The following is an 18,625-nucleotide window of genomic DNA, read 5'->3' as shown; positions in this document are numbered from 1 at the left end:
CACTGACACACTGGGGGCAGACTGTTCCTGTGGTGTTGATTTGTTTTTCTTATTTTAGAATCCGACTTCCTTCCCTCCTGATCTGGATCTCATTTCCTGACTCTTTCCCCCAGGACTCGGTGAACACATGTTCAGTCGACTGCATGTTGGACCATAACATAGGCAGAGGTTTGACTGATTAGCTCTGGAAATGTTTTGGAGAAATGTAAGAAACTACAGCTGGAGACTTTCTCTGTTTGCAACTTATTTTCTTCCACAAATTTATCTTAATTTGTAGTTTTGTTGTATTTATTTACAAATATGTAAAGTTTTAGGCAGCAGTTCTACAAACTGTGCAGCCCTAAAATCAAGTCATTGATTTTCCTGTTTATTTGTTTTTTTACGAGATCCAGTCTATACAAGGAGTTTTTGTTAGTTGAGGTAGAAATTAAAGTTATTTCAAAACAAACATGAAAAAAATCCAAACTCTTAACTTCAGTATTACAAAAAACAGTCAACACTATGCAAATTGTATAATATTTGCCTATTTGCGTGGTGTTGTTTTTTTCACCCAGCATCTAACGTTCTAAATAAAACAATTTAAGTATCTAAAATAAAAAAGATTCAGTGCTGCTTGACTTTATTGGCTGGTGTTTACAAAGTAGCCAATCAAGAAGTGCCAATCGTTTTCCCTTCAGCTGATTGGCTGTAGATGTTAGTACTGATAAGACCTTTTCCACTGTGCACATTAATGCATATTCAGATATACTTGGTCTCTGTTAAAATAGGAGATTATTGTAGTTTTTAGAGAGGCTCAAGTATTTGTGGATTTTAGTTATTTATGGTTCTTAACTCCAGCAAATACCGGGGATCCACTGATTTAGGGAGCATTCACACCAGTCCTGTTGATTTAGCTTCAATCAAACTCTAGATCGTTTGTCTAGAAAGTCTGATTTCTAGAAACCAGATCGTTTGTCGGACCAGAGGTGTGAACTCTGCTCCGCCTAAAAACCTTTTGTTACATTTGGTGAAGAATGTTGAGCGCAGTGTCGTCTTCAGAGGTTTTTATGTCGTTTCCTTCAGTGGTTTTTGATGCAGCGCCCCCACAGGCATGGAGGGGAACAGGTTTTTCAACCGATTGGGTTTGTTTGGCACACAGTGTGAAAGAGAACAGCAGCAGCTGAAAATGGAAGAAATGTTGCAATTTTAGTCCCAAATCGAGTCGAATCTATCAAACTATCAGGTGGGAAAACAACATAAGATTCTTTATTTTTGGATTGACAAACTTCTCGAAGAAGTTGGTTTAACTGAGTTAACATAATATCCATTTTTACAATCTGAGGCTGGATGATTTTACATAACTTATTCCAGTATTTCACTGTGTTTCAGGTGGAAAAAGCACACAGGACAGTTTTAGCATTTGCAGAAAAAAAAAGAAAAAAAAGAAAACCTTGACGTTGTCTCCATCTCTTGGAGACAACGTCTGCAAAACTCCCGCAAACTCCATTCTTCAGTTTTCTATTTCCTCTCATTCATAATGGGGTTCGTAAATCAACAGGCCTGTAATTAGTCCAGATGAGGAGGAACTTAGGAACGTTTTTTTGGATCTCTGGAGAAAAAATTTAAAAGGAAAGAAGGAAATCCAGAGGATGAGAAAATCTCGAACAAACACGACCACCTCCACCTAATTACTTCTTCTCTCCTTCATTTTGAAGTGAAGATCAACCCTGTAACTCACCAGAACTAATATCTGGGCGACTCGGGGAAGGTGGAGGAGTGTTTCTGGGCCTCCTGGCTTCCAATTATAAGTCCATTTGGTCACGGATATTTGAGGAGCGGCGGCAGCGAGGAAAAGAGAGCAGGAGAGAGATTTGAATATTTGGATATTGTGGGAGTTTGTTCCTCTCTCCATCAGCGCTCGCCGCCGCCGATCAATTTCTCATTCCATAACCTTGGAAGCTGCTTCGGGTCACGACGAATCAATGAGCGCTTCTCCTACGGAGAGATGAATAATTATCTAAACTCTATGAATCACATAAATGACTTATTCATGCGTTATTTTATTTAGGTTACGCTGCATAATAGAGCTGTAGCGAATGAGATGGATGCTGACGGCTTTGGAAGGAGAGGACAGGCTGAGGCAGAAGGATGTTACCGATTTCTGCTTTTAGTTTCACAGCACTGCTGAAAAGTTTAAAGATTTAAACTGATTACATGATTAAAGATTCAATTACATTTTTGTTTATCATTTTATATCGGAGTAGAGTCAGAAATCTTTTACTTTTTCTATATTCAAAAACAAAAGTATTTTTGTCTAGTTTCTGGTGCAAATTTCTTAGTTTAACTTTTCAGCAAGAAGTAGTAGTAGCTTGTTTAAAGCCAATAAGTTATTAACATTGATTAAAAAAAAACTTAGTTAAGTAAAATAATCTGCAAGTGGAACAACTTTTTAACTTGTCTGAGGAAAATATCACAATAAAAGCACTTCCTGTTTTGTTAATATGAACATATCTAAATAAAAGCACTTCCTTTATTTTAATGTAGAAGTTTAACACTCATATTTAATTACTACACTTGGGCAGTAGTTTATCCCTAACGAGACAAAAGCAAAGGTGCCTTTTTAGAGAGGCATTACAATTACATTAGTTTTAAAATAATATAAATCAACTTAACAGATGTTTTTTGGGTGGTAAGTGAATGTTAAACTGTTAAATTGTATGATAAATATTAAAAGATTGAAATATAATCATCAAATGTTCATGTAATAATTTGGACCTGAGGACAAACGGAGGTGCACCAGAAGTTTTGAATTTGGTTTTTAAAATATGTATTTCAGTTGTTCTGATTTGAGATTGGACCTCAGATTTGGGTGAAAGACTTCAAGCTTTGAATAAATTACTTGCTAATATCTCTGAACATAACAGAGCTGCCTGTTTAGTTACAGACTATACGGTTGATAAAACTGACAACTTGATACAAATATATTATGCTTTAATAATTTATTTTAATCCAGCATTACATAATAAACAGGTTTTATTTTGCGTAAACTGGACATGAAGATTAAAGTCACGTTTGTGTGACATGTTGTTGCTGAACATGAGGGTTTTAAACATGTGAAGTTTGTCCAAATTTATTTTATTCTTTGAATTTTCTTTTAGTCAAAGTTTTCTCCAGACACTTACTGGTGTTTATGGTGGGTCCTGCTACTTTTGGCAGTTGGTGGTTACCATAGCAACCAATAACTGACAAGCTCCTTCCCCTTTTTCTGTTCTGTAAAGGTGCTACATATTATCAGCTGTTTTCTTTACATGCATTATATTTTAACATATATTTTAGACATTTGTAATCATACAGTGTTTAATGAGTAATTTTGGTATGTTTTGAACGTTTTTAACTTATTAATGTGCATTTTAGCTACGTTTAACTTTAAAACTGTAATGCTAACTGCTAACTGTGCATGGGGAGCTATTGCTCTGTAGTTTGTTTATGGTTATTATATTTTATTTAGTGTATAGGCTGTTTAAAACCCTATCTGACATATTTTTCTCAAGCAGATCTCCTGGGAGATACAGATTTCTCAATTTTTTATATGACTTAAAAGCTATCTGTGCCTTTTACAATTCCCATGGGCAGACTGCTGTTTTTTCCTCCATCTCTTTGACTTCCTCTTACATCAGCAGATCCATGTTCATGTTCAATAAGTCCAAACGATGAAAAATGAAACGGCTTTACTTACCTCCTGGGGGAACACATGGATGATCACATCCAGTGAATAACGCTGACTGTATTGATCACGGTGGAGACGGAGCGTTTTTAGAGAAAGGTCTCTGTTTTGTGCGTCTTCAAGAAAGAGAAAAACCATCTGCATCCATTCAGGCTGGATTTCCTGTTGACAGTTGTGCAGTCAGGAGACTTTTTGTTTTTGCTCTACTGACTCATTCAGGTGGAGTAAATTCAGGCAAAAGAATGAATATGCAGGAGTTTGTGATTTGATTTGTTCAGGTGTCTGAGTCTCTCACCAGCCGAGCTCCTCTGAGATGCATCTTTGTTAGGATCCATTTGAGTTTAATTAATTCATGTTCAAGTTTTTGACAACTGCGGCTTCTCACTTTTCCAGCGAACCGTGAGAATTGTGAAATGGCTGAGAACTGGGGCTGCAACTGACTATTTTAGTTATAGATTCTGTTTGTTTCCTTTGCGTATTTAGGTAATTTTATTTACATTTGGTAACTGATTTCAGAATCTTTTGTCAACCAAAATTATTTTTTGGCAAGTGGTTTCTGGATGGTAACAAAAAACTTGTCTTTTCCAGCAGTCATTGTACAGTGCATACAAAAGTAAAACTAGCTGACCAAACATGCTGGAGCTCTGCTTGGGTTGCTAGGGAACGGGCTGGGCTTGGCTGAGGTTGCTAGGCAACAGTGCAGCGCCTGTTGAATGTGACTTATCAGGAGATTTTTTGAAACGGCTCATTTTCTAGACACCAAAATATATTAACTTATTGCCAAAAAATGTCTGGGTGTGTTTTTTTTAAGAGCTTGGGATGTTTTAGATGCAGTTGAAACTCAAATGGAAGTACAAAAATGTGGAAACTGTGAATTTGCATAGTTTCACAGGATCTCACTACATACACATGTTTTTTCTTACATGTGAAGCTGTGTTTTGCTATCAGCCTTTTTGAGTTTGAGTACTTTTGGGAATTTAGTGTCCACTATTTATTTTTTTTTGTTTCACTTGCATTACACCTCATTAGCATGAAAAGGTTTAAGATGGATAATTTTTGTTTGAAAAACTAAAGAACACGAAATAAAGTTGACAACTTCTTTCCTTCTATATAATATCTCTTTATTTCATTTTTATTGGCATCATACAGCGAGCAACTGCTGCCAAAAATCTACAGTAGTGTACAAGTGGCATACAGTCTGAGTTTCATTCTTTTTGTCCATGTTGAGTGATTTCTGTACACATCTTCACAAGACCTTTCATTCCTGTAATACTTCCAAACATATTTCACAGTAAACTTTCTTCAAACTTTCTTCGTTAAACATTTTTTGTCTTTTGATTGCAAATATCTAGAATATGTCTAGGTTTTTTGTTGCATTCACATACACTGATCAGCCACAAGATTAAAACTGTTACTGGTCATAATTTATCACAGCATAAATCTGAGATTTTCCTTCCAGATGACTGCAGAACAGAAACCTGCTATGGAAGGAGATTAGGACCATTTGGAAAAAAGAGAATTCTGATTTTCTTTCTCAGAATTTTGACATTTAATCACAGAAGAATAAAGTCAGAATTCTGAGAAAAGTCTAAATTCTGATTGTACTTTTCTTTTTTTTTTTTTTACAAAATTCTAACTCATAATTTTGGCTTTAATCTTCTGATATAAAAAGTAAATTTTCTGACCAATTCAGATTTTGTTTCCATAGAATTCTGACTTTTTCTCATAATTTTGACTAATCTGACATTAAATGAAAATTATGATAAAAAACTCATTTCTTTATTTCTGTGTCCCTAATCCTCTTCTGTCCATATAACACTGGTGGTTTTAATGTTGTGGGTGACACTTATCCATAAAAACAAGCAGTCTTTTCCATATACTCCACTTTTTGATCTTTTGCCTGCAGGTTTTTCTTCTCATAGAACCCCATCCTGTTCGTTCGTTTTTGTCCTTCTGAACCGCCCATGTTCCAGATGAGGCTCTGAGTTTCTGTGTGAGTTTTGCCTTCAGAGTCTCTCAATGTCTCTGTATTTCTTCCTCAGTATAGAAACTTGGTCCCTGAATAGGACGGGGTCCAGCCTCATCTGGGAGTGCACCAAAGGCATGAAGCCCAGCCATCGGCTGAAGGCGTTCATGCAGGTCTGTCGCTGAGCGAAATGGTCTGGGTCAGCCCATCGAGATGCTTTGGAGCCCTGAGTGCAGAGGATGAAGGAGAGAAAAGGGAGAATGAAAAGTCAACAGTCGGATACAAAATGCATATAGATTAGAATTGGTGTAAAAAGAACATTTTGTCCTATACAGAAGTGACTTCCAAAGTATAGGTGTGGTTGTAATATAAAATGTTTAAAGAGTGCAAGTACTTTTGCGCGGTAAAAGTTTTTATAACCCCAATGCCAACCCTCCTTTTAACCCCAATACAACCCTTATAGAAATCCTAATTCTGAGAAATAAAATCTGAATTCTGTGAAAAAACAGTTTTTTGTGCCCCTGTTCGTCTTCAGAAGTCTGATACATGCATTTAATGTCTTATACTTTCTTCCTGAATTTGAAAGGCCCTCTATTAGAGTGTGAAGCTGGGGGAAACTCGAGGGAAGCAGAATCAGGCTTGGCGTTGGGATGAGGAGATTGATCCAATGGCTGCTGGAGGTCATGTAGGATAATTAAACTCCAACAAATCAAGTGACATACGCGGTTTGGCACTAGGATCAACATTTTCCTCCAAAAACACAAAACTCCTCAACATCAGTTCATCGAAGCTGCTCTTGTTGGTCAAAGTTTCCCAAACATTTCAGCTACTTTTACCGTCTTGGTGCTAAATGTCTCGCCTGCGTTGCTTGAAGCAAAGTCACAAATCAACAGTTGAGAGGCAGGAAAAGTGAAATGAGTGAAGTCGGGGGTAAATCTTGGTTTGCTGTGCTGCCTTCACAATTAAGACATTAATCACCGAGTTCATACTGCAGAGTCATCGTCCTGCCTGTGGTCAGGCCATCAATCAGAACCTGACATTGAGCTGGCTACGTCAACACACACACACACACACACACACACACACACACACACACACACACACACACACACACACACACACACACACACACACACACACACACACACACACACACACACACACACACACACACACACACACAGCACATGTTGGGCTTTCCTATGCAACAACGGTGTCAAACTCATTTTCGTTTTGGGCCAAATCAAGATCATGAACGCTCTTAAAGGGCCGGTTGTGCCAGAATGTGTTGATGAAACCTGATCACAAACTGATAAAATATCAATGAATCCTTAAAATGAAATAATACTGAAGATCTGATCCAGGATTTTGTGATTTTTTGTAATAGGAATCAGTGTTTGTGGTTTTAATCTGGAAATATTTATGAAGGTAAATGAGACTTTATTACTTGCATGGATTATAATCTGACATCAATTAAAACTGAGGCAGCTGTTTAGTATAAGTAAAGCTTTTGACAATTTTTGAGAAAAATCTGCAATAAACCCCCAATTATGTATTAGTTCAAAAAAGTGCTGGGTTTGTTGATTTGATCCTCAAGAAACTGGAGGGACTGATTGATAATTTGATTAACTGCTTCTTATGCAAAATTCGTAATTTCTACCAAAACACTGAAGCAACTGGTTGTGAATATTGGTAAGCTCATCATGATGACAATTTTTTTTTCTTGTCCCAGAAATTATTGCGTTAAACAGTAACACTGTCGTTTTGAGGCCATTATTAAGCATTAATAATGTCATAAAACTGCAAGTTCTCCCTCTTTAATTTTGTGACGAACGTTCAACACTGGAACTGGATAAGACATTTTAAATATCCAAAAATAATAATTAAATGAAAATTTACAACCCCACACAACCAAAACATAAATAAAATACATTAAACAAAATTGCTTTCAATAAAATGTGAATGGAAATGATCTGCCCATTTTAAATCTTCATAGAAATGTATTTCTATTTTTTATCTGAAGTATTCTGGTGAACGGATATAAACTTTAATTTGGAAGACCTTCAAACTGAAAACTGACCTGGAACATATAAATAGCTCGTTAAAGAGTAGAAGAAGGAAACGCTCTTCCTGACTTGTTTAATGATAAATAGAGTATCGTGTTTCTGACTCAATCTGCTGCTAACTCACTTTGATTTTTAAATCTTTCAGAGCCTGTGCCGCCTTAGAGCTGCAATCAGTCTCCACTTCAGGCGCTGGATGATTTACAGCACAGACATTTATAGCATGGCGGTAGCTGGCATTGGCATTATTATAGAGTTCAATATATTTATTTTCCAGTATTTTATTTGGTCAGAATCCTTGCATACAAATGTGTTTGCTGTTCAGTAAATCCTATACTTTCTCCATAAATCCTCATTTCTTTCTTTTGGTCCTTCACCTCAACTTTCCTTTATTAATTTATTACTTATATCCTGCAAACAAACCTTCTTTTTCAGTTCATTTTGCAGGTTTTGTCTCTTTCTGCTAAATTCCAGGTCATTTTGGTAATCTGGTCTCTCTAAATTCACTAAGTGTTAAATTGTGCTTCAAGGTTAAGATAACACATCAGCAGTTTGACTTTATAAGATCAAAGAAGTTGATTCTACAGCACAAAAAAAACAAATTTCAACATTATTTTAAGTTTAATAATTAATAAAAGATCATTTTATATCATTTTAATGTTTTCTCTGGAAAATTTGAAATTAAACTCAAATTTTTTTAGTTTTTTTCCTGGCTAATGTTTCCTTTTCAAGAATAAATGTCAAATTCTTTTGTAGAAAATTTCTTAGATTAAACTCAAAATTTCCTATATTTTTTCTAGCAATTTTTTGGCTTTTGGAACTCTAAAATTTCCATTTTTTTCTTAAAAATTTCTGAAAGGATCCTAAAAAAATTTCTAGCAAATTTTCAACTTTTCAGACTCTGAAATTTCCAAGTTTTATCTACAAAAATGTATGAAATTAATCTGAGTTTTTTCTAGCTCAGAAATTTCCACGTGTTTTCTCTAGAAACTTTCTGAGATTATTCTCAAAATTTCTGACTTGTTTTTCTAGTCAATATTTGCCTTTTCAAGTTCATAAATGTCCATGTTTTTTCTAGAAAATTTCTGAGATTATCCTCAAATTTGGCGGAAATGTACTTCTCCTTTTGTTTTCTATCTATAATGGCCCTATTGCACCTTCATACTGGTGTGGTTCCCCCATCTTTATTTCTGTGTCTACTGGCTCCTCTTAAGGATGACCAGCAGCGCCCTTTGCTGGATGGAGGCCAAACTACAACACTAAAAGAAGCTCTAAGCTGCCTTTATTAGTGAATCAAGTAATTTTAAAGTAATCAATCTAGTGTGTTGTGTGTTCTTGTGTTTCAGTGAAACTGCGTCACCTGGCCCATCATGGTCTCCTTGTACTGCTTCTTCTGTGTGACTTTGATCGGCGGCTGCTTGGAGACGGCTGAAACCAGGAAGTTCATCAGGATGTCTTCGCAGTTGGCCATGCGGTCCACCATGGTCAGCAGGCTGGCTGGGATGTAGTGAGTGAACAGGAAGTGGTAGTATCTGATGCACACAGTGAAGAGAGCTTCAGCGTTCTGGATTCCTCGTTCTGGTCTTTTAAATTCAGTGCTGCTGTTGTGTTGCTCTCGCAGCGTGGGAACACTAGATCACTGTCAGGTCTTTTACCTCCCTGCCAAGGTCTGCACTCGCTCGCTCTTACACGCACACACACACACACACACACACACACACACACACACACACACACACACACACACCACCTCTAATTCGTGTTGTCTGCTTTTGTTGGCATTTGAGAGTCGAAATAACAAAAGAACTAAGGAGGTGCATTCAGCATCCAAACAATGGAGCGAAGAGAAAGCCGTTTATCTGCGAGACAAGACGCCTGGAATCCCTTTGGAGAGGAACACTCTCGGCTGTTCAATTTACCGCTCGGCTACATGCTCCAGTCTACCCTTTTTTCTTTCACATTTCATTACTAGTATCACATTTTAAACACTTTTAGATAACAGGGCAGTAGAGAAAGCTATATTGTTTCACGTTATTCTCTAGTGAAGGAAATGAGTAGGATGAGCTCAGTGAATGAAAACGGTTAATGTGGATGTTTTAAAGGTTTGGCTTGGAGCCGATTGCAGGACAATTACAACCCAAAGAGCCAACAGTACTAATGACAGAATGAGCTTTACTGTGGACAATGGACAGCATCTGTCCTCACAGATGACATCCGGTAAATAACTGCAATGATTAGTGGATAAAACATCGGCACATTCTGCTCATTTTTCATTTATACATTTTTTATACATTAGAAATACAGTAAAAGTTGCAAATAAACATTTCAATTCATTTTTAAGCAACAAAATAAACATTTTATTGCCACAACAGGCTTCCTTTAGTGAACACCTGATTATCTGCAGCTAAAAAAATACTTTTATCATCAGCATTACTGCTTGGCTTAACATCAGTACAGTGTAGGGCTGATCTGCTGATTATTTTTTGGACTAACCGATTAATAACTGTACAGTAAATGGCGCTTAATATTTTTTATGCAGAATCTGAACGAGGTGCATTCGAAGCCAAAGTGGCAGCTAAAAATGCCACTTGAGTTCTAGGCAGAACATTTACAGACAAATACGCTTTTTAATTTAAATGCAAAATGTATAAATATATTTTGTACAGATTTGGCTTAATTACTCTGAATATGTTGTTTTTTCTGCAAATGCTGTTTTTAAACGTCTGTTAGTGATTAGTCGGTGACAATCATTTAAATGATTTATTAAATAATCTTGTATAAACTCAATAATTTTAAAATAAAATTTCAATAAATTTTAAATTAAGTCAGAAGAACAAAAGACGAAATTATATTTTTCTTATAAAATGTTTGATTTATGATGAAGCATTTCTTCCACTCATTCAAACTGTTCAATAGTTTTAGTCGATGCACAGAAATGCACATTTGTTTTAAAGTAGTGCCAGTTTTACTTTTTAAATTATTCTTCATTTCTATCACATGAGCTTAAACCCGCAGTTTGAAACTTTTCTTTTTACATATCTGTTAAAACTATCTCCATATTGTGACAGTTTATAATAGAGATAATAATCTCCACTTCCTCTGAGCTACCAATGCTGTTTGAAGAAATGCACCAAAAACAACCAATCAGAGCCAAGAGGCGGGTCTTAGCGCTGCCAATCACTTGGGACATCGATGGTTTAGTTAAAAACACAGAAATACATGCAGATAGTTAATTAAAAGACGTGTCTATTGTATGCATCTTATTATATGCCATTTTCTTGTCTGGTTGTATTTCTAGAAGCATATTCTGAGTAAAAGAAGGATTCTGTGAATAAAAATAAGTGCAGGGCTTTTTCTGGTCAGCTGGACGTCATTCAGGACTTTGTACCTGTGGTAAAAAGCTGCTCCTGTAAGTACCATGGAGTAGTCATTAGTCCACTTGGAGGTGTAGCCCCAGCGTGATCTGGAACTATCCCAGTAGTGGCTCCTCGCCGGATAACCCACAATCCGCTCCGGAAAACTTTGCCATACAATGAAAGCAAAGTCCACCTGGGGAAGCATAAAAGCAAGGACAGCCAGGGTGGAAAGAGAAGAAAATTGAGGGTAAATGGAAATCACAGCAGTTGCCTTCTTTCTTCTCTTTTAGCACTTTAGCTTTGAACAGTGTAAGATTTGGAGCCAGCTGTCAACAGAAATGCAATGTAATGATTTCACTCGTCAAGAAGTTACTGCAGCTTTTAATGTAGCTCTGCCTCTACAGGTGACCTGGCTGAATGTCTTTCATCTGTCAAGCCGTCTTCGTAGCTGTGTGGGAAATCTGTAGCAAACTATACAGGTCGAATCAGGCGGAGCTGTTTTATATGACAGGGTAAGTTTGTTCAGGTGGGTCTTTCTGAGGTGTGTAATTCCTACATGAAGTCAAACTGGAGCCACAAAAAGCAACTTAAAAAATTCTGATGTGAACTTGATAATGGACAGCAGACCTCAACATTTTATTTTGTTCTGTTTTCCCAGTCTATATATTGCAATGCTAAAACTCCACATACTTCCAGGAGCATCAGTGATTTTTATGAGGATTACGGTGGCTTCCAAACGTACTGGAAGTGATTTATTTTGATTCCTTGAACAGGTTAGGACAGGACAACGGGCTAACAGAACATGTTTTACACTACATCATTCTTAGACAATTTGATTTTAGGGCCCTTTGTTACATTAAATCTAAGTAAGCTGCTGTTGACCACGACCCCCAACTCAACATTTACACTCACGTGAAAATGGCTGCAAACAATTCTACAATCGTACAGCTTTGAAAAGCAGAAGTGGAGCCTCCTGCATGACCAAAAGGAATGGAGCAAGTTATTTCTGGATGAGAAGTGAACAGTAAAACATGTGTCTATTATGCAGCACATACAGTGCTGACCAAAACGTGCGGGAACTCTGCTGGCGTTGCCGGGTAACGGGCGGAACTCTGCTGGCGTTGCCGGGTAACGGGCGGAACTCTGCTGGCGTTGCCGGGTAACGGGCGGAACTCTGCTGGCGTTGCCGGGTAACGGGCGGAACTCTGCTGGCGCTGTTAGGTGAGGGGTCAATGCCTGCTGATTTGGAGGTTTTTAAACAGATCATTCCTCAGACACCAAAAACATCAACTTGTTGCCAAAAAAACAGCTGGGTGAATTCTTTAAGCGTTTGGTCTGTTTTTAGAAGCAGTAGAAAACAAAATGGAAGTATAAAAATGTGCAAAATGTGATTTTACTTTAATGTTTCACCTGTAAGGTCTTTAATTGGCAAAGTCCTCAATCCGATTTACTCAAGTTTATTTCTTTATTCTTCTGTAATTTTTTCACCATACTGAAAAAAAACCCTCAGGACAAAACAAAAGTAGATGAACAATATTTAAATTCCTATCGATGACAAAAACGCAGCAGTAAAGTAGAAACCTTATGTGGGATTGTGTGGAGCACCTGGCCGTCCTTGAAGGAGTCTGATCCACCTGACAAAGACCCTCCTTTGAATTCAAAAGCACCACTGAGACACGCGGGCAGACACACCAGAGAATAAGGGGATCAGCACATAATGAAATACTTGGCTACACAGACACCGGCGCGCGCACATCACCTGGGGAAGCCGACAGAAAATTAATTACCACAACTGCACGGAAGAAGAGCCGGCGTTGGGGAGGAGAGCCCTGAAAGTGGATGTTCTTTAGTGATGCCTTGCGGCTTCTGTCATGAATCGTGTGAGCAATTACTGTAAAGCGGCGGCGCTAAGCCGAGAGAAAGGTTGCAGCTGCCGCTCCCAATGCAGCCGCCGATCAATTGGCGCGTTGGCGGCGTGTGGTTGAGTCTGAGCGCGTCAAAACGTCTCCACAGCCGGGCTGAAAGGATTAATAATATCCTGCAAATCTAATTTTCCCCTCGGTGATGAAGAGGTAAAATGGTGTGTCAATGACAGATTACAGGACTCCTTATTCTTATTCATACTTCTGTTGTTGGGGCATTAAAGATTAGTCCGTTAATTTGCAATGAATGCAGCTCAGTTACTGTGATTTAACACAGAAGTCATTGAGATGTCGTACGAAGTGATAAAAGTACAACTTTGTGTTATACATACTAATAGATTCTACAAGGCCGACATTGATCTACGGATCAGAGGGTCGATCTACCAATAGATCTGTTTCAAATCTCTCCTGACATTTGGGTTTAATGTGTCCAATGTCATGAGATAAGACGAGCACAAGGCATTGTAAGCCCTGGTACCTGCTTCAGTTTTCAGTGTTTTTCTTTTTCAGATATTGTTGCACTGTTGAGCCTGAGGTATTTGATTTATTTGGAAGAAAACTTGCAAAAACTTTTCTGCTTTTAGAGGAACCAGGGTTTTAATTTATTTTATTTTGTTGATTTTTTTGTATAATTCAGTTTAATTAACTTTTTCATACTTTGTTTCATTTTTAGGTCAAAGTATTGGAATGTTAGTTTTTGATAACTATGATAACCGTAGGGAGAACTTACTGTTGTTGCAAACCAGTGTTTTTACTTTAACAAGTCTTGTTTTAAAGATATTCTGAATCCCAGTGGGATTATTGAATATAGTTGAATAAAAATACATATTTTAAATTTGCTGCCAGTTGGAAATACGAGTTACGGATCAGAATTTGATGGGAATACAGAAGAAAACCGTGATTTTAGTAAGATTAACATACCAGCTGCTAACTCCAAAATCATTTAGCCCATGTTTTAGATTTAACTGCTGTTGCTTTACTTTTAAAAAATGATAAATGTTTAACAGCAGGAAAACTAGCAAAAAACATTACATTAAATTCATATTTTTACAACAGAAATCGGCAACAAAATTCACAAAATTAAGACAAAGTCAGAAAATATTAACAAATGTGTTAAAAAGTAGAAAGTTAATGGATGTTCAAGAGGCACAAAAAAAGCTTCTTATGAAAGCTTTTTTTTTTTTAACTGGACAAACTGATTTTGAGAGCTCGTTAATCTGAAGTCTGTTTACTTTTTGAGACTTAAAACCCAAAAGCAGAACAAAATCTGTGTTGATTCATATGATGGTGAGTAAAGTGTTAAATCAATAAAGGTTAGAAAAAATAAGTACCGGTAAATTAGTGCTTTAGTGGTTAAATAGTAGGTAAGGTAGTAAAAACATTTGAAATCATACTGAAATTAAATTTACATTCAGAAATCTAACATGAGCTGCAACAACTTTAACATATAATTTAACATTTGCAGGTTAATTGGAGTTCTGCTTTAGTTGCACCAATTCCTGCATGCAGCGCCGAAGGAGAGGCGTCTGTTTTGTCTTCTCTAATCTCTCCTGGTGAAATAAAACTAATTTAATTAACCGAAATAACAATCAGCAAACTGGCAAAGTCAAGCTTTGCTGAAATAATGCAATATGAAAAATGCTAATGAATGTTCAATCGTGGCGATTTTCTCTCCGCTCCGAATATTTAAAGGGCACCAGGACAGATGAATTAATCAGAGCATTAGAGATTCACTGATTAGCTTCTTATTGCTCCTGTTTCAGGAAGAAAGCAGCTGCTCCCACTTGGAACTAACGATTATTTTAGTTATCGATTAATTTATGGACTGTTTTAACGATTAATCAATTAATCGGATAAGAAAATTGGCCCATTCTGCAGATTTTTATTTAAACCTTTTTTTGTGCAATATTAGAAGTACAATTCAAATCTATTTAAAAAATATTTTATTGCCATTCCTTTTGTGTAAATTTGATTATTTGTATCAAAGATACAACATTAATGTGAAAGGTTCAGCTCTTTCTGCTTGGTGCAACATCAGTGCTGATGTGTTGTCAATTACTTCCATTAACCAATTATTAATTAGACAGAAAAATGTGATTAATAGATTTTTTCCACAAACTGTGAACTGGGTGAAGTTGAAACTGTGCAGCTTGAGTTTTGGGTAGAACTAGGAGCGTCTCGATAATCAATAAATCAATTAATCGCATAATAAATTAGAGCAAAATCAATAATTTCCATTTGCATGACTTATCGTTTTTCTCTTTTTCTACCAAAAACTAGACGATAAAAGTCTTCAGTCTAGTTCTCTGGTCTCAACTGGACATTTTTAATTTGTTGTTTTATTTATTTTATTTAAAATGTCTTTCAGTTACAGTGTTAAATATTAATTAGAATTTAAAGTTTACTGAAAATCAAATTTCTTGAAAATGGTCTCAAAACAACAATATTATCATTTATCGCAATAACTTCTGGGAAAATTTATCGTCTAGAAAAATGTATTGTGACATATTTACTAAGTTTGTTTTTTCCCCTTGTTAAATGTAAAATGTAAATATGTTTGACAGGTTTAGCTTAAATACTGCTTTGAAAATGAGTCACTACAAATAACGATTAATTGATTACTAAATCAGTTGGTGATTATTTGAATAACTGATTCATCACGATTAATCTGATTAACTCCTGTTAAAGAACAGGCGTTTATAACCTGCCACAGGTTGGTGAATCTGTTTTGTTTTTGTTAGTTTTAGTAAATTTACTGATTGCCTACACATCAGATTGTACTTTAAAATGGACACTGGTACGATTCACGGTTCTTTAAATTGTCCTAAATGAATGCCACTGGAGTGTTTCTCATCCTCTGTTTTAGCAACATCAAATATACCCTTTGTGCTCTGACAGAGTAACGATACAGACGCTGAGGTAATGGCTCTGGCAAAACTCCTGACTCCATGAAAGCACTTTGTTTTTCATTAAATCTTACTCAGCCGGCTCTTTACTTTCCTCTTTGAGCCGTAATTGTTGCTATGCATTCTGTCCCTTTAATTGCTCCATCTTTTCTCCTTCCTCTCCATTTCTTGCTGTTTCTTCTTCACTTTTCAGGTTTTTCTTCCATCTTTAAAGTCATCAACACAGGAATGTTGAAAAAGAAGCCAGATTCTTGCAGGTTAAGCTTAAACACTTGTTTACCTCTGAGTGGTTGCTGCACTGTTTAGCAGCGTGAGGCAATTCATTTATTTTGATCATTATTCATGACTTTACGTGGACGGCTTGTGCCATTTCAGTACGGATCAATACTGTGTCAAGGTATCACCTCATCCTCCTACTGGCTGAAACCGACTGGAAGTGAGACAGAGATCACAGTGGGAAGAGGACAAAAAATGCTTTTTACTAATAAACTGTCCCAGTTTCAACTGAAAGTGAGCATTCTAGTGAGGTTTTGGATTTTTGAGTGGTTTTGTTTTATTATAATATCCTATTAATTTACCTCCCCATCTATGTAAAAAATAAATGTTTGCAGGTTTTAAAAACATTCACTTTTAATGTCTAAAATACCTTTTGGTTTGTTTGTTGTTTTTTTTAAGTGTATGTGATGTATGAACATTTTATTGAGTGACACATATCTGACATTTATTTTTAAAATTGTATTAAGGCTTACAGTGGTGGGCACACTTATGCTAATCTGCTAATTTCAGTTTAGCGCTTTAGCATTTTTGATAACTTATGTTCCTTTTACTTTTTCCAGATAAATTCTAAAACACTAATTTACTAGGTTGTTTTGTAAACTTTCAGTTGAGTAAAGTTCATCTGTGCTGAGATTTTGGCTATCGACTGTTAGCTGTTTATATCCATGCTTTTATTTTGAAGTGGGGAACTGTTTACACAGCAGATCCATTTCCTTTTCTCACATTATTTATTTTTTCTAGAAGGGCATTAAGGAACATTTATTGTGATGTTTAAAATGGTGAATTAAAGTTAATTAAAGTTAGCGCTTTAGCGTTAGCGTCTGCCAATTAGCATGTTGGTATAGTGCTTTAGCTGTAGCAGAACTGATGTTTGATTAATGCTTAATGTTGGTTCAAATTTTGCTTTTTATGTTGCTTAATGCAACAGAAATTAAAATGTTAAACTGTTGCCAAACACAACCAACAAAACAGAAAATTGTTAAGCTAAGCTAAGTAAATTAAATCAAAAAACAAAAAGCTTGTAGAACCTTAAAAACATTAAACTAGAATCAGACATTTAAACTGACATTATTTGAATTGAAGTTACATGTTAGCATTAGCTTCTGTTAAATACTGTTAGTGTAGCGCTTTAGCGTTAGCAGGGCTTATGTTTTACTGTTAGCGTAACTAGCTTTTCCGTTTACCCAGTTTGTAGGGAGTGATTGTGCAGCCTGACCATAACCATTTACCTTTTGAATGAATTACTGAAAGTAATTTATTTTTTAATAATTAAAGTTATGGGACTGCATTCCTTCGCTGGGTGGGAGAATGGTGCGCTAACAGGACTGACTGTGACCAGATTAATTCAGAAGTTGTAATCTTTGTCTAGTGGCGTCGTGTGCTGACAGCATGGCTGCCTCACCTCGTTTTCTAGATGAAGTATTTGTGTCCAAGTTCTCTGGTTTGTAATCAATAACTCACCTCATTGGTTGAGAGAACAGAGTCTTCATCCAGACTGAGCACGGCGTCGGTGGTGATGATGTCGTCGTGCGGGAAAAAACGACTGCTCATCGTCTGCAGAGCAAAACGGACACCATCATAGATTAATATAGTCTAATGAATCCAAAACAAGAAAAACTTCAGGCCCCACAGAGACAAAGCAGCTTTAAAAGGTCAAATAAATCTCATTTACTTCATTTTTGAATGATTATTTGTAGGGAGACGTAAAAAATCTGAACTTAATAAACAAATAGTTGTTTCACCCCCAGCTGTTGGTCTGTCGATCAGCGAGCGCGCCTAATAGCTTTTTGTGTGACTATCAATTCAGCGCCTGACAGAAAACATTGTGGACCCAGATCCATCAGCCTAAAGATGGCCGCTGAAGTTATTGACTCGTAATTAAAGCATGAATTATTCAACTGTTTGTTTGGAGAACAAATGAAGGGACAGAAATTGATGTTTGAGGAAAAGGAAAGTTCTGGTTCCTCACCTTAAAAATGTTGAATACATCTAAGCATTATTTTGAACAAACATGAATACACAACTAAAATATGTTTGTAAATTAACTTCACATTTATCTAATTTACAAACTGTACTGTAATGATAAGTTTCACTGATTGTTTACTGGACTGCATCTTTAGGCCTTAGATGCTAATTTCAAAGCTAATTTTTCATTTAGCGCATTAACTAATTTTAGCACATTTAGCCTCCCGTAAATAATTTTCCGGATAAATTCTAAAGTACTAATTTACTTGGCTGTTTTGTTAACTTTAAATTAAATAAAGTTTGTCATATCAGTTTTACTGTGCGCTGAATTTGGTTGAAAAACGTATCACGATATCTGTGTTTCGTATCAGTCGATGTTGATGATTGTTGTTAATCGTTTTAAATGCCTAAATGCTGCCAAAATGGTGACGTGACATTTCTGGTTTTATCTGCAGTTTTTACTCCACA

The 18,625-nt window shown here is 36.4% G+C and overlaps 1 protein-coding gene across 1 annotated transcript in view; it reads right to left on the bottom strand.

Moving 5' to 3' along the window:
- Positions 1–5,308: 5,308 nt before the first annotated feature.
- The window catches only part of LOC106923294 (exostosin-1), a 41,750-nt gene continuing 28,433 nt past the window's right edge, over positions 5,309–18,625 (bottom strand). Inside the window, exons 6-9 of the mRNA XM_088001694.1 lie at positions 17,654–17,746; positions 11,121–11,281; positions 9,093–9,264; positions 5,309–5,895 (exon numbers count right to left, since the gene is read on the bottom strand). Of these exons, the coding sequence (XP_087857820.1) occupies positions 5,710–5,895; positions 9,093–9,264; positions 11,121–11,281; positions 17,654–17,746 (612 nt within the window). The 3' untranslated portion in view covers positions 5,309–5,709. The remainder of the gene's footprint in view (positions 5,896–9,092; positions 9,265–11,120; positions 11,282–17,653; positions 17,747–18,625) is intronic.

Source organism: Poecilia mexicana, unplaced genomic scaffold (genome assembly GCF_051168715.1).
Source record: "Poecilia mexicana isolate PSO_F unplaced genomic scaffold, ASM5116871v1 scaffold_21, whole genome shotgun sequence".
NCBI lineage: Eukaryota > Metazoa > Chordata > Actinopteri > Cyprinodontiformes > Poeciliidae > Poecilia > Poecilia mexicana.
This window is presented reverse-complemented; position numbering and strand designations above follow the sequence as displayed.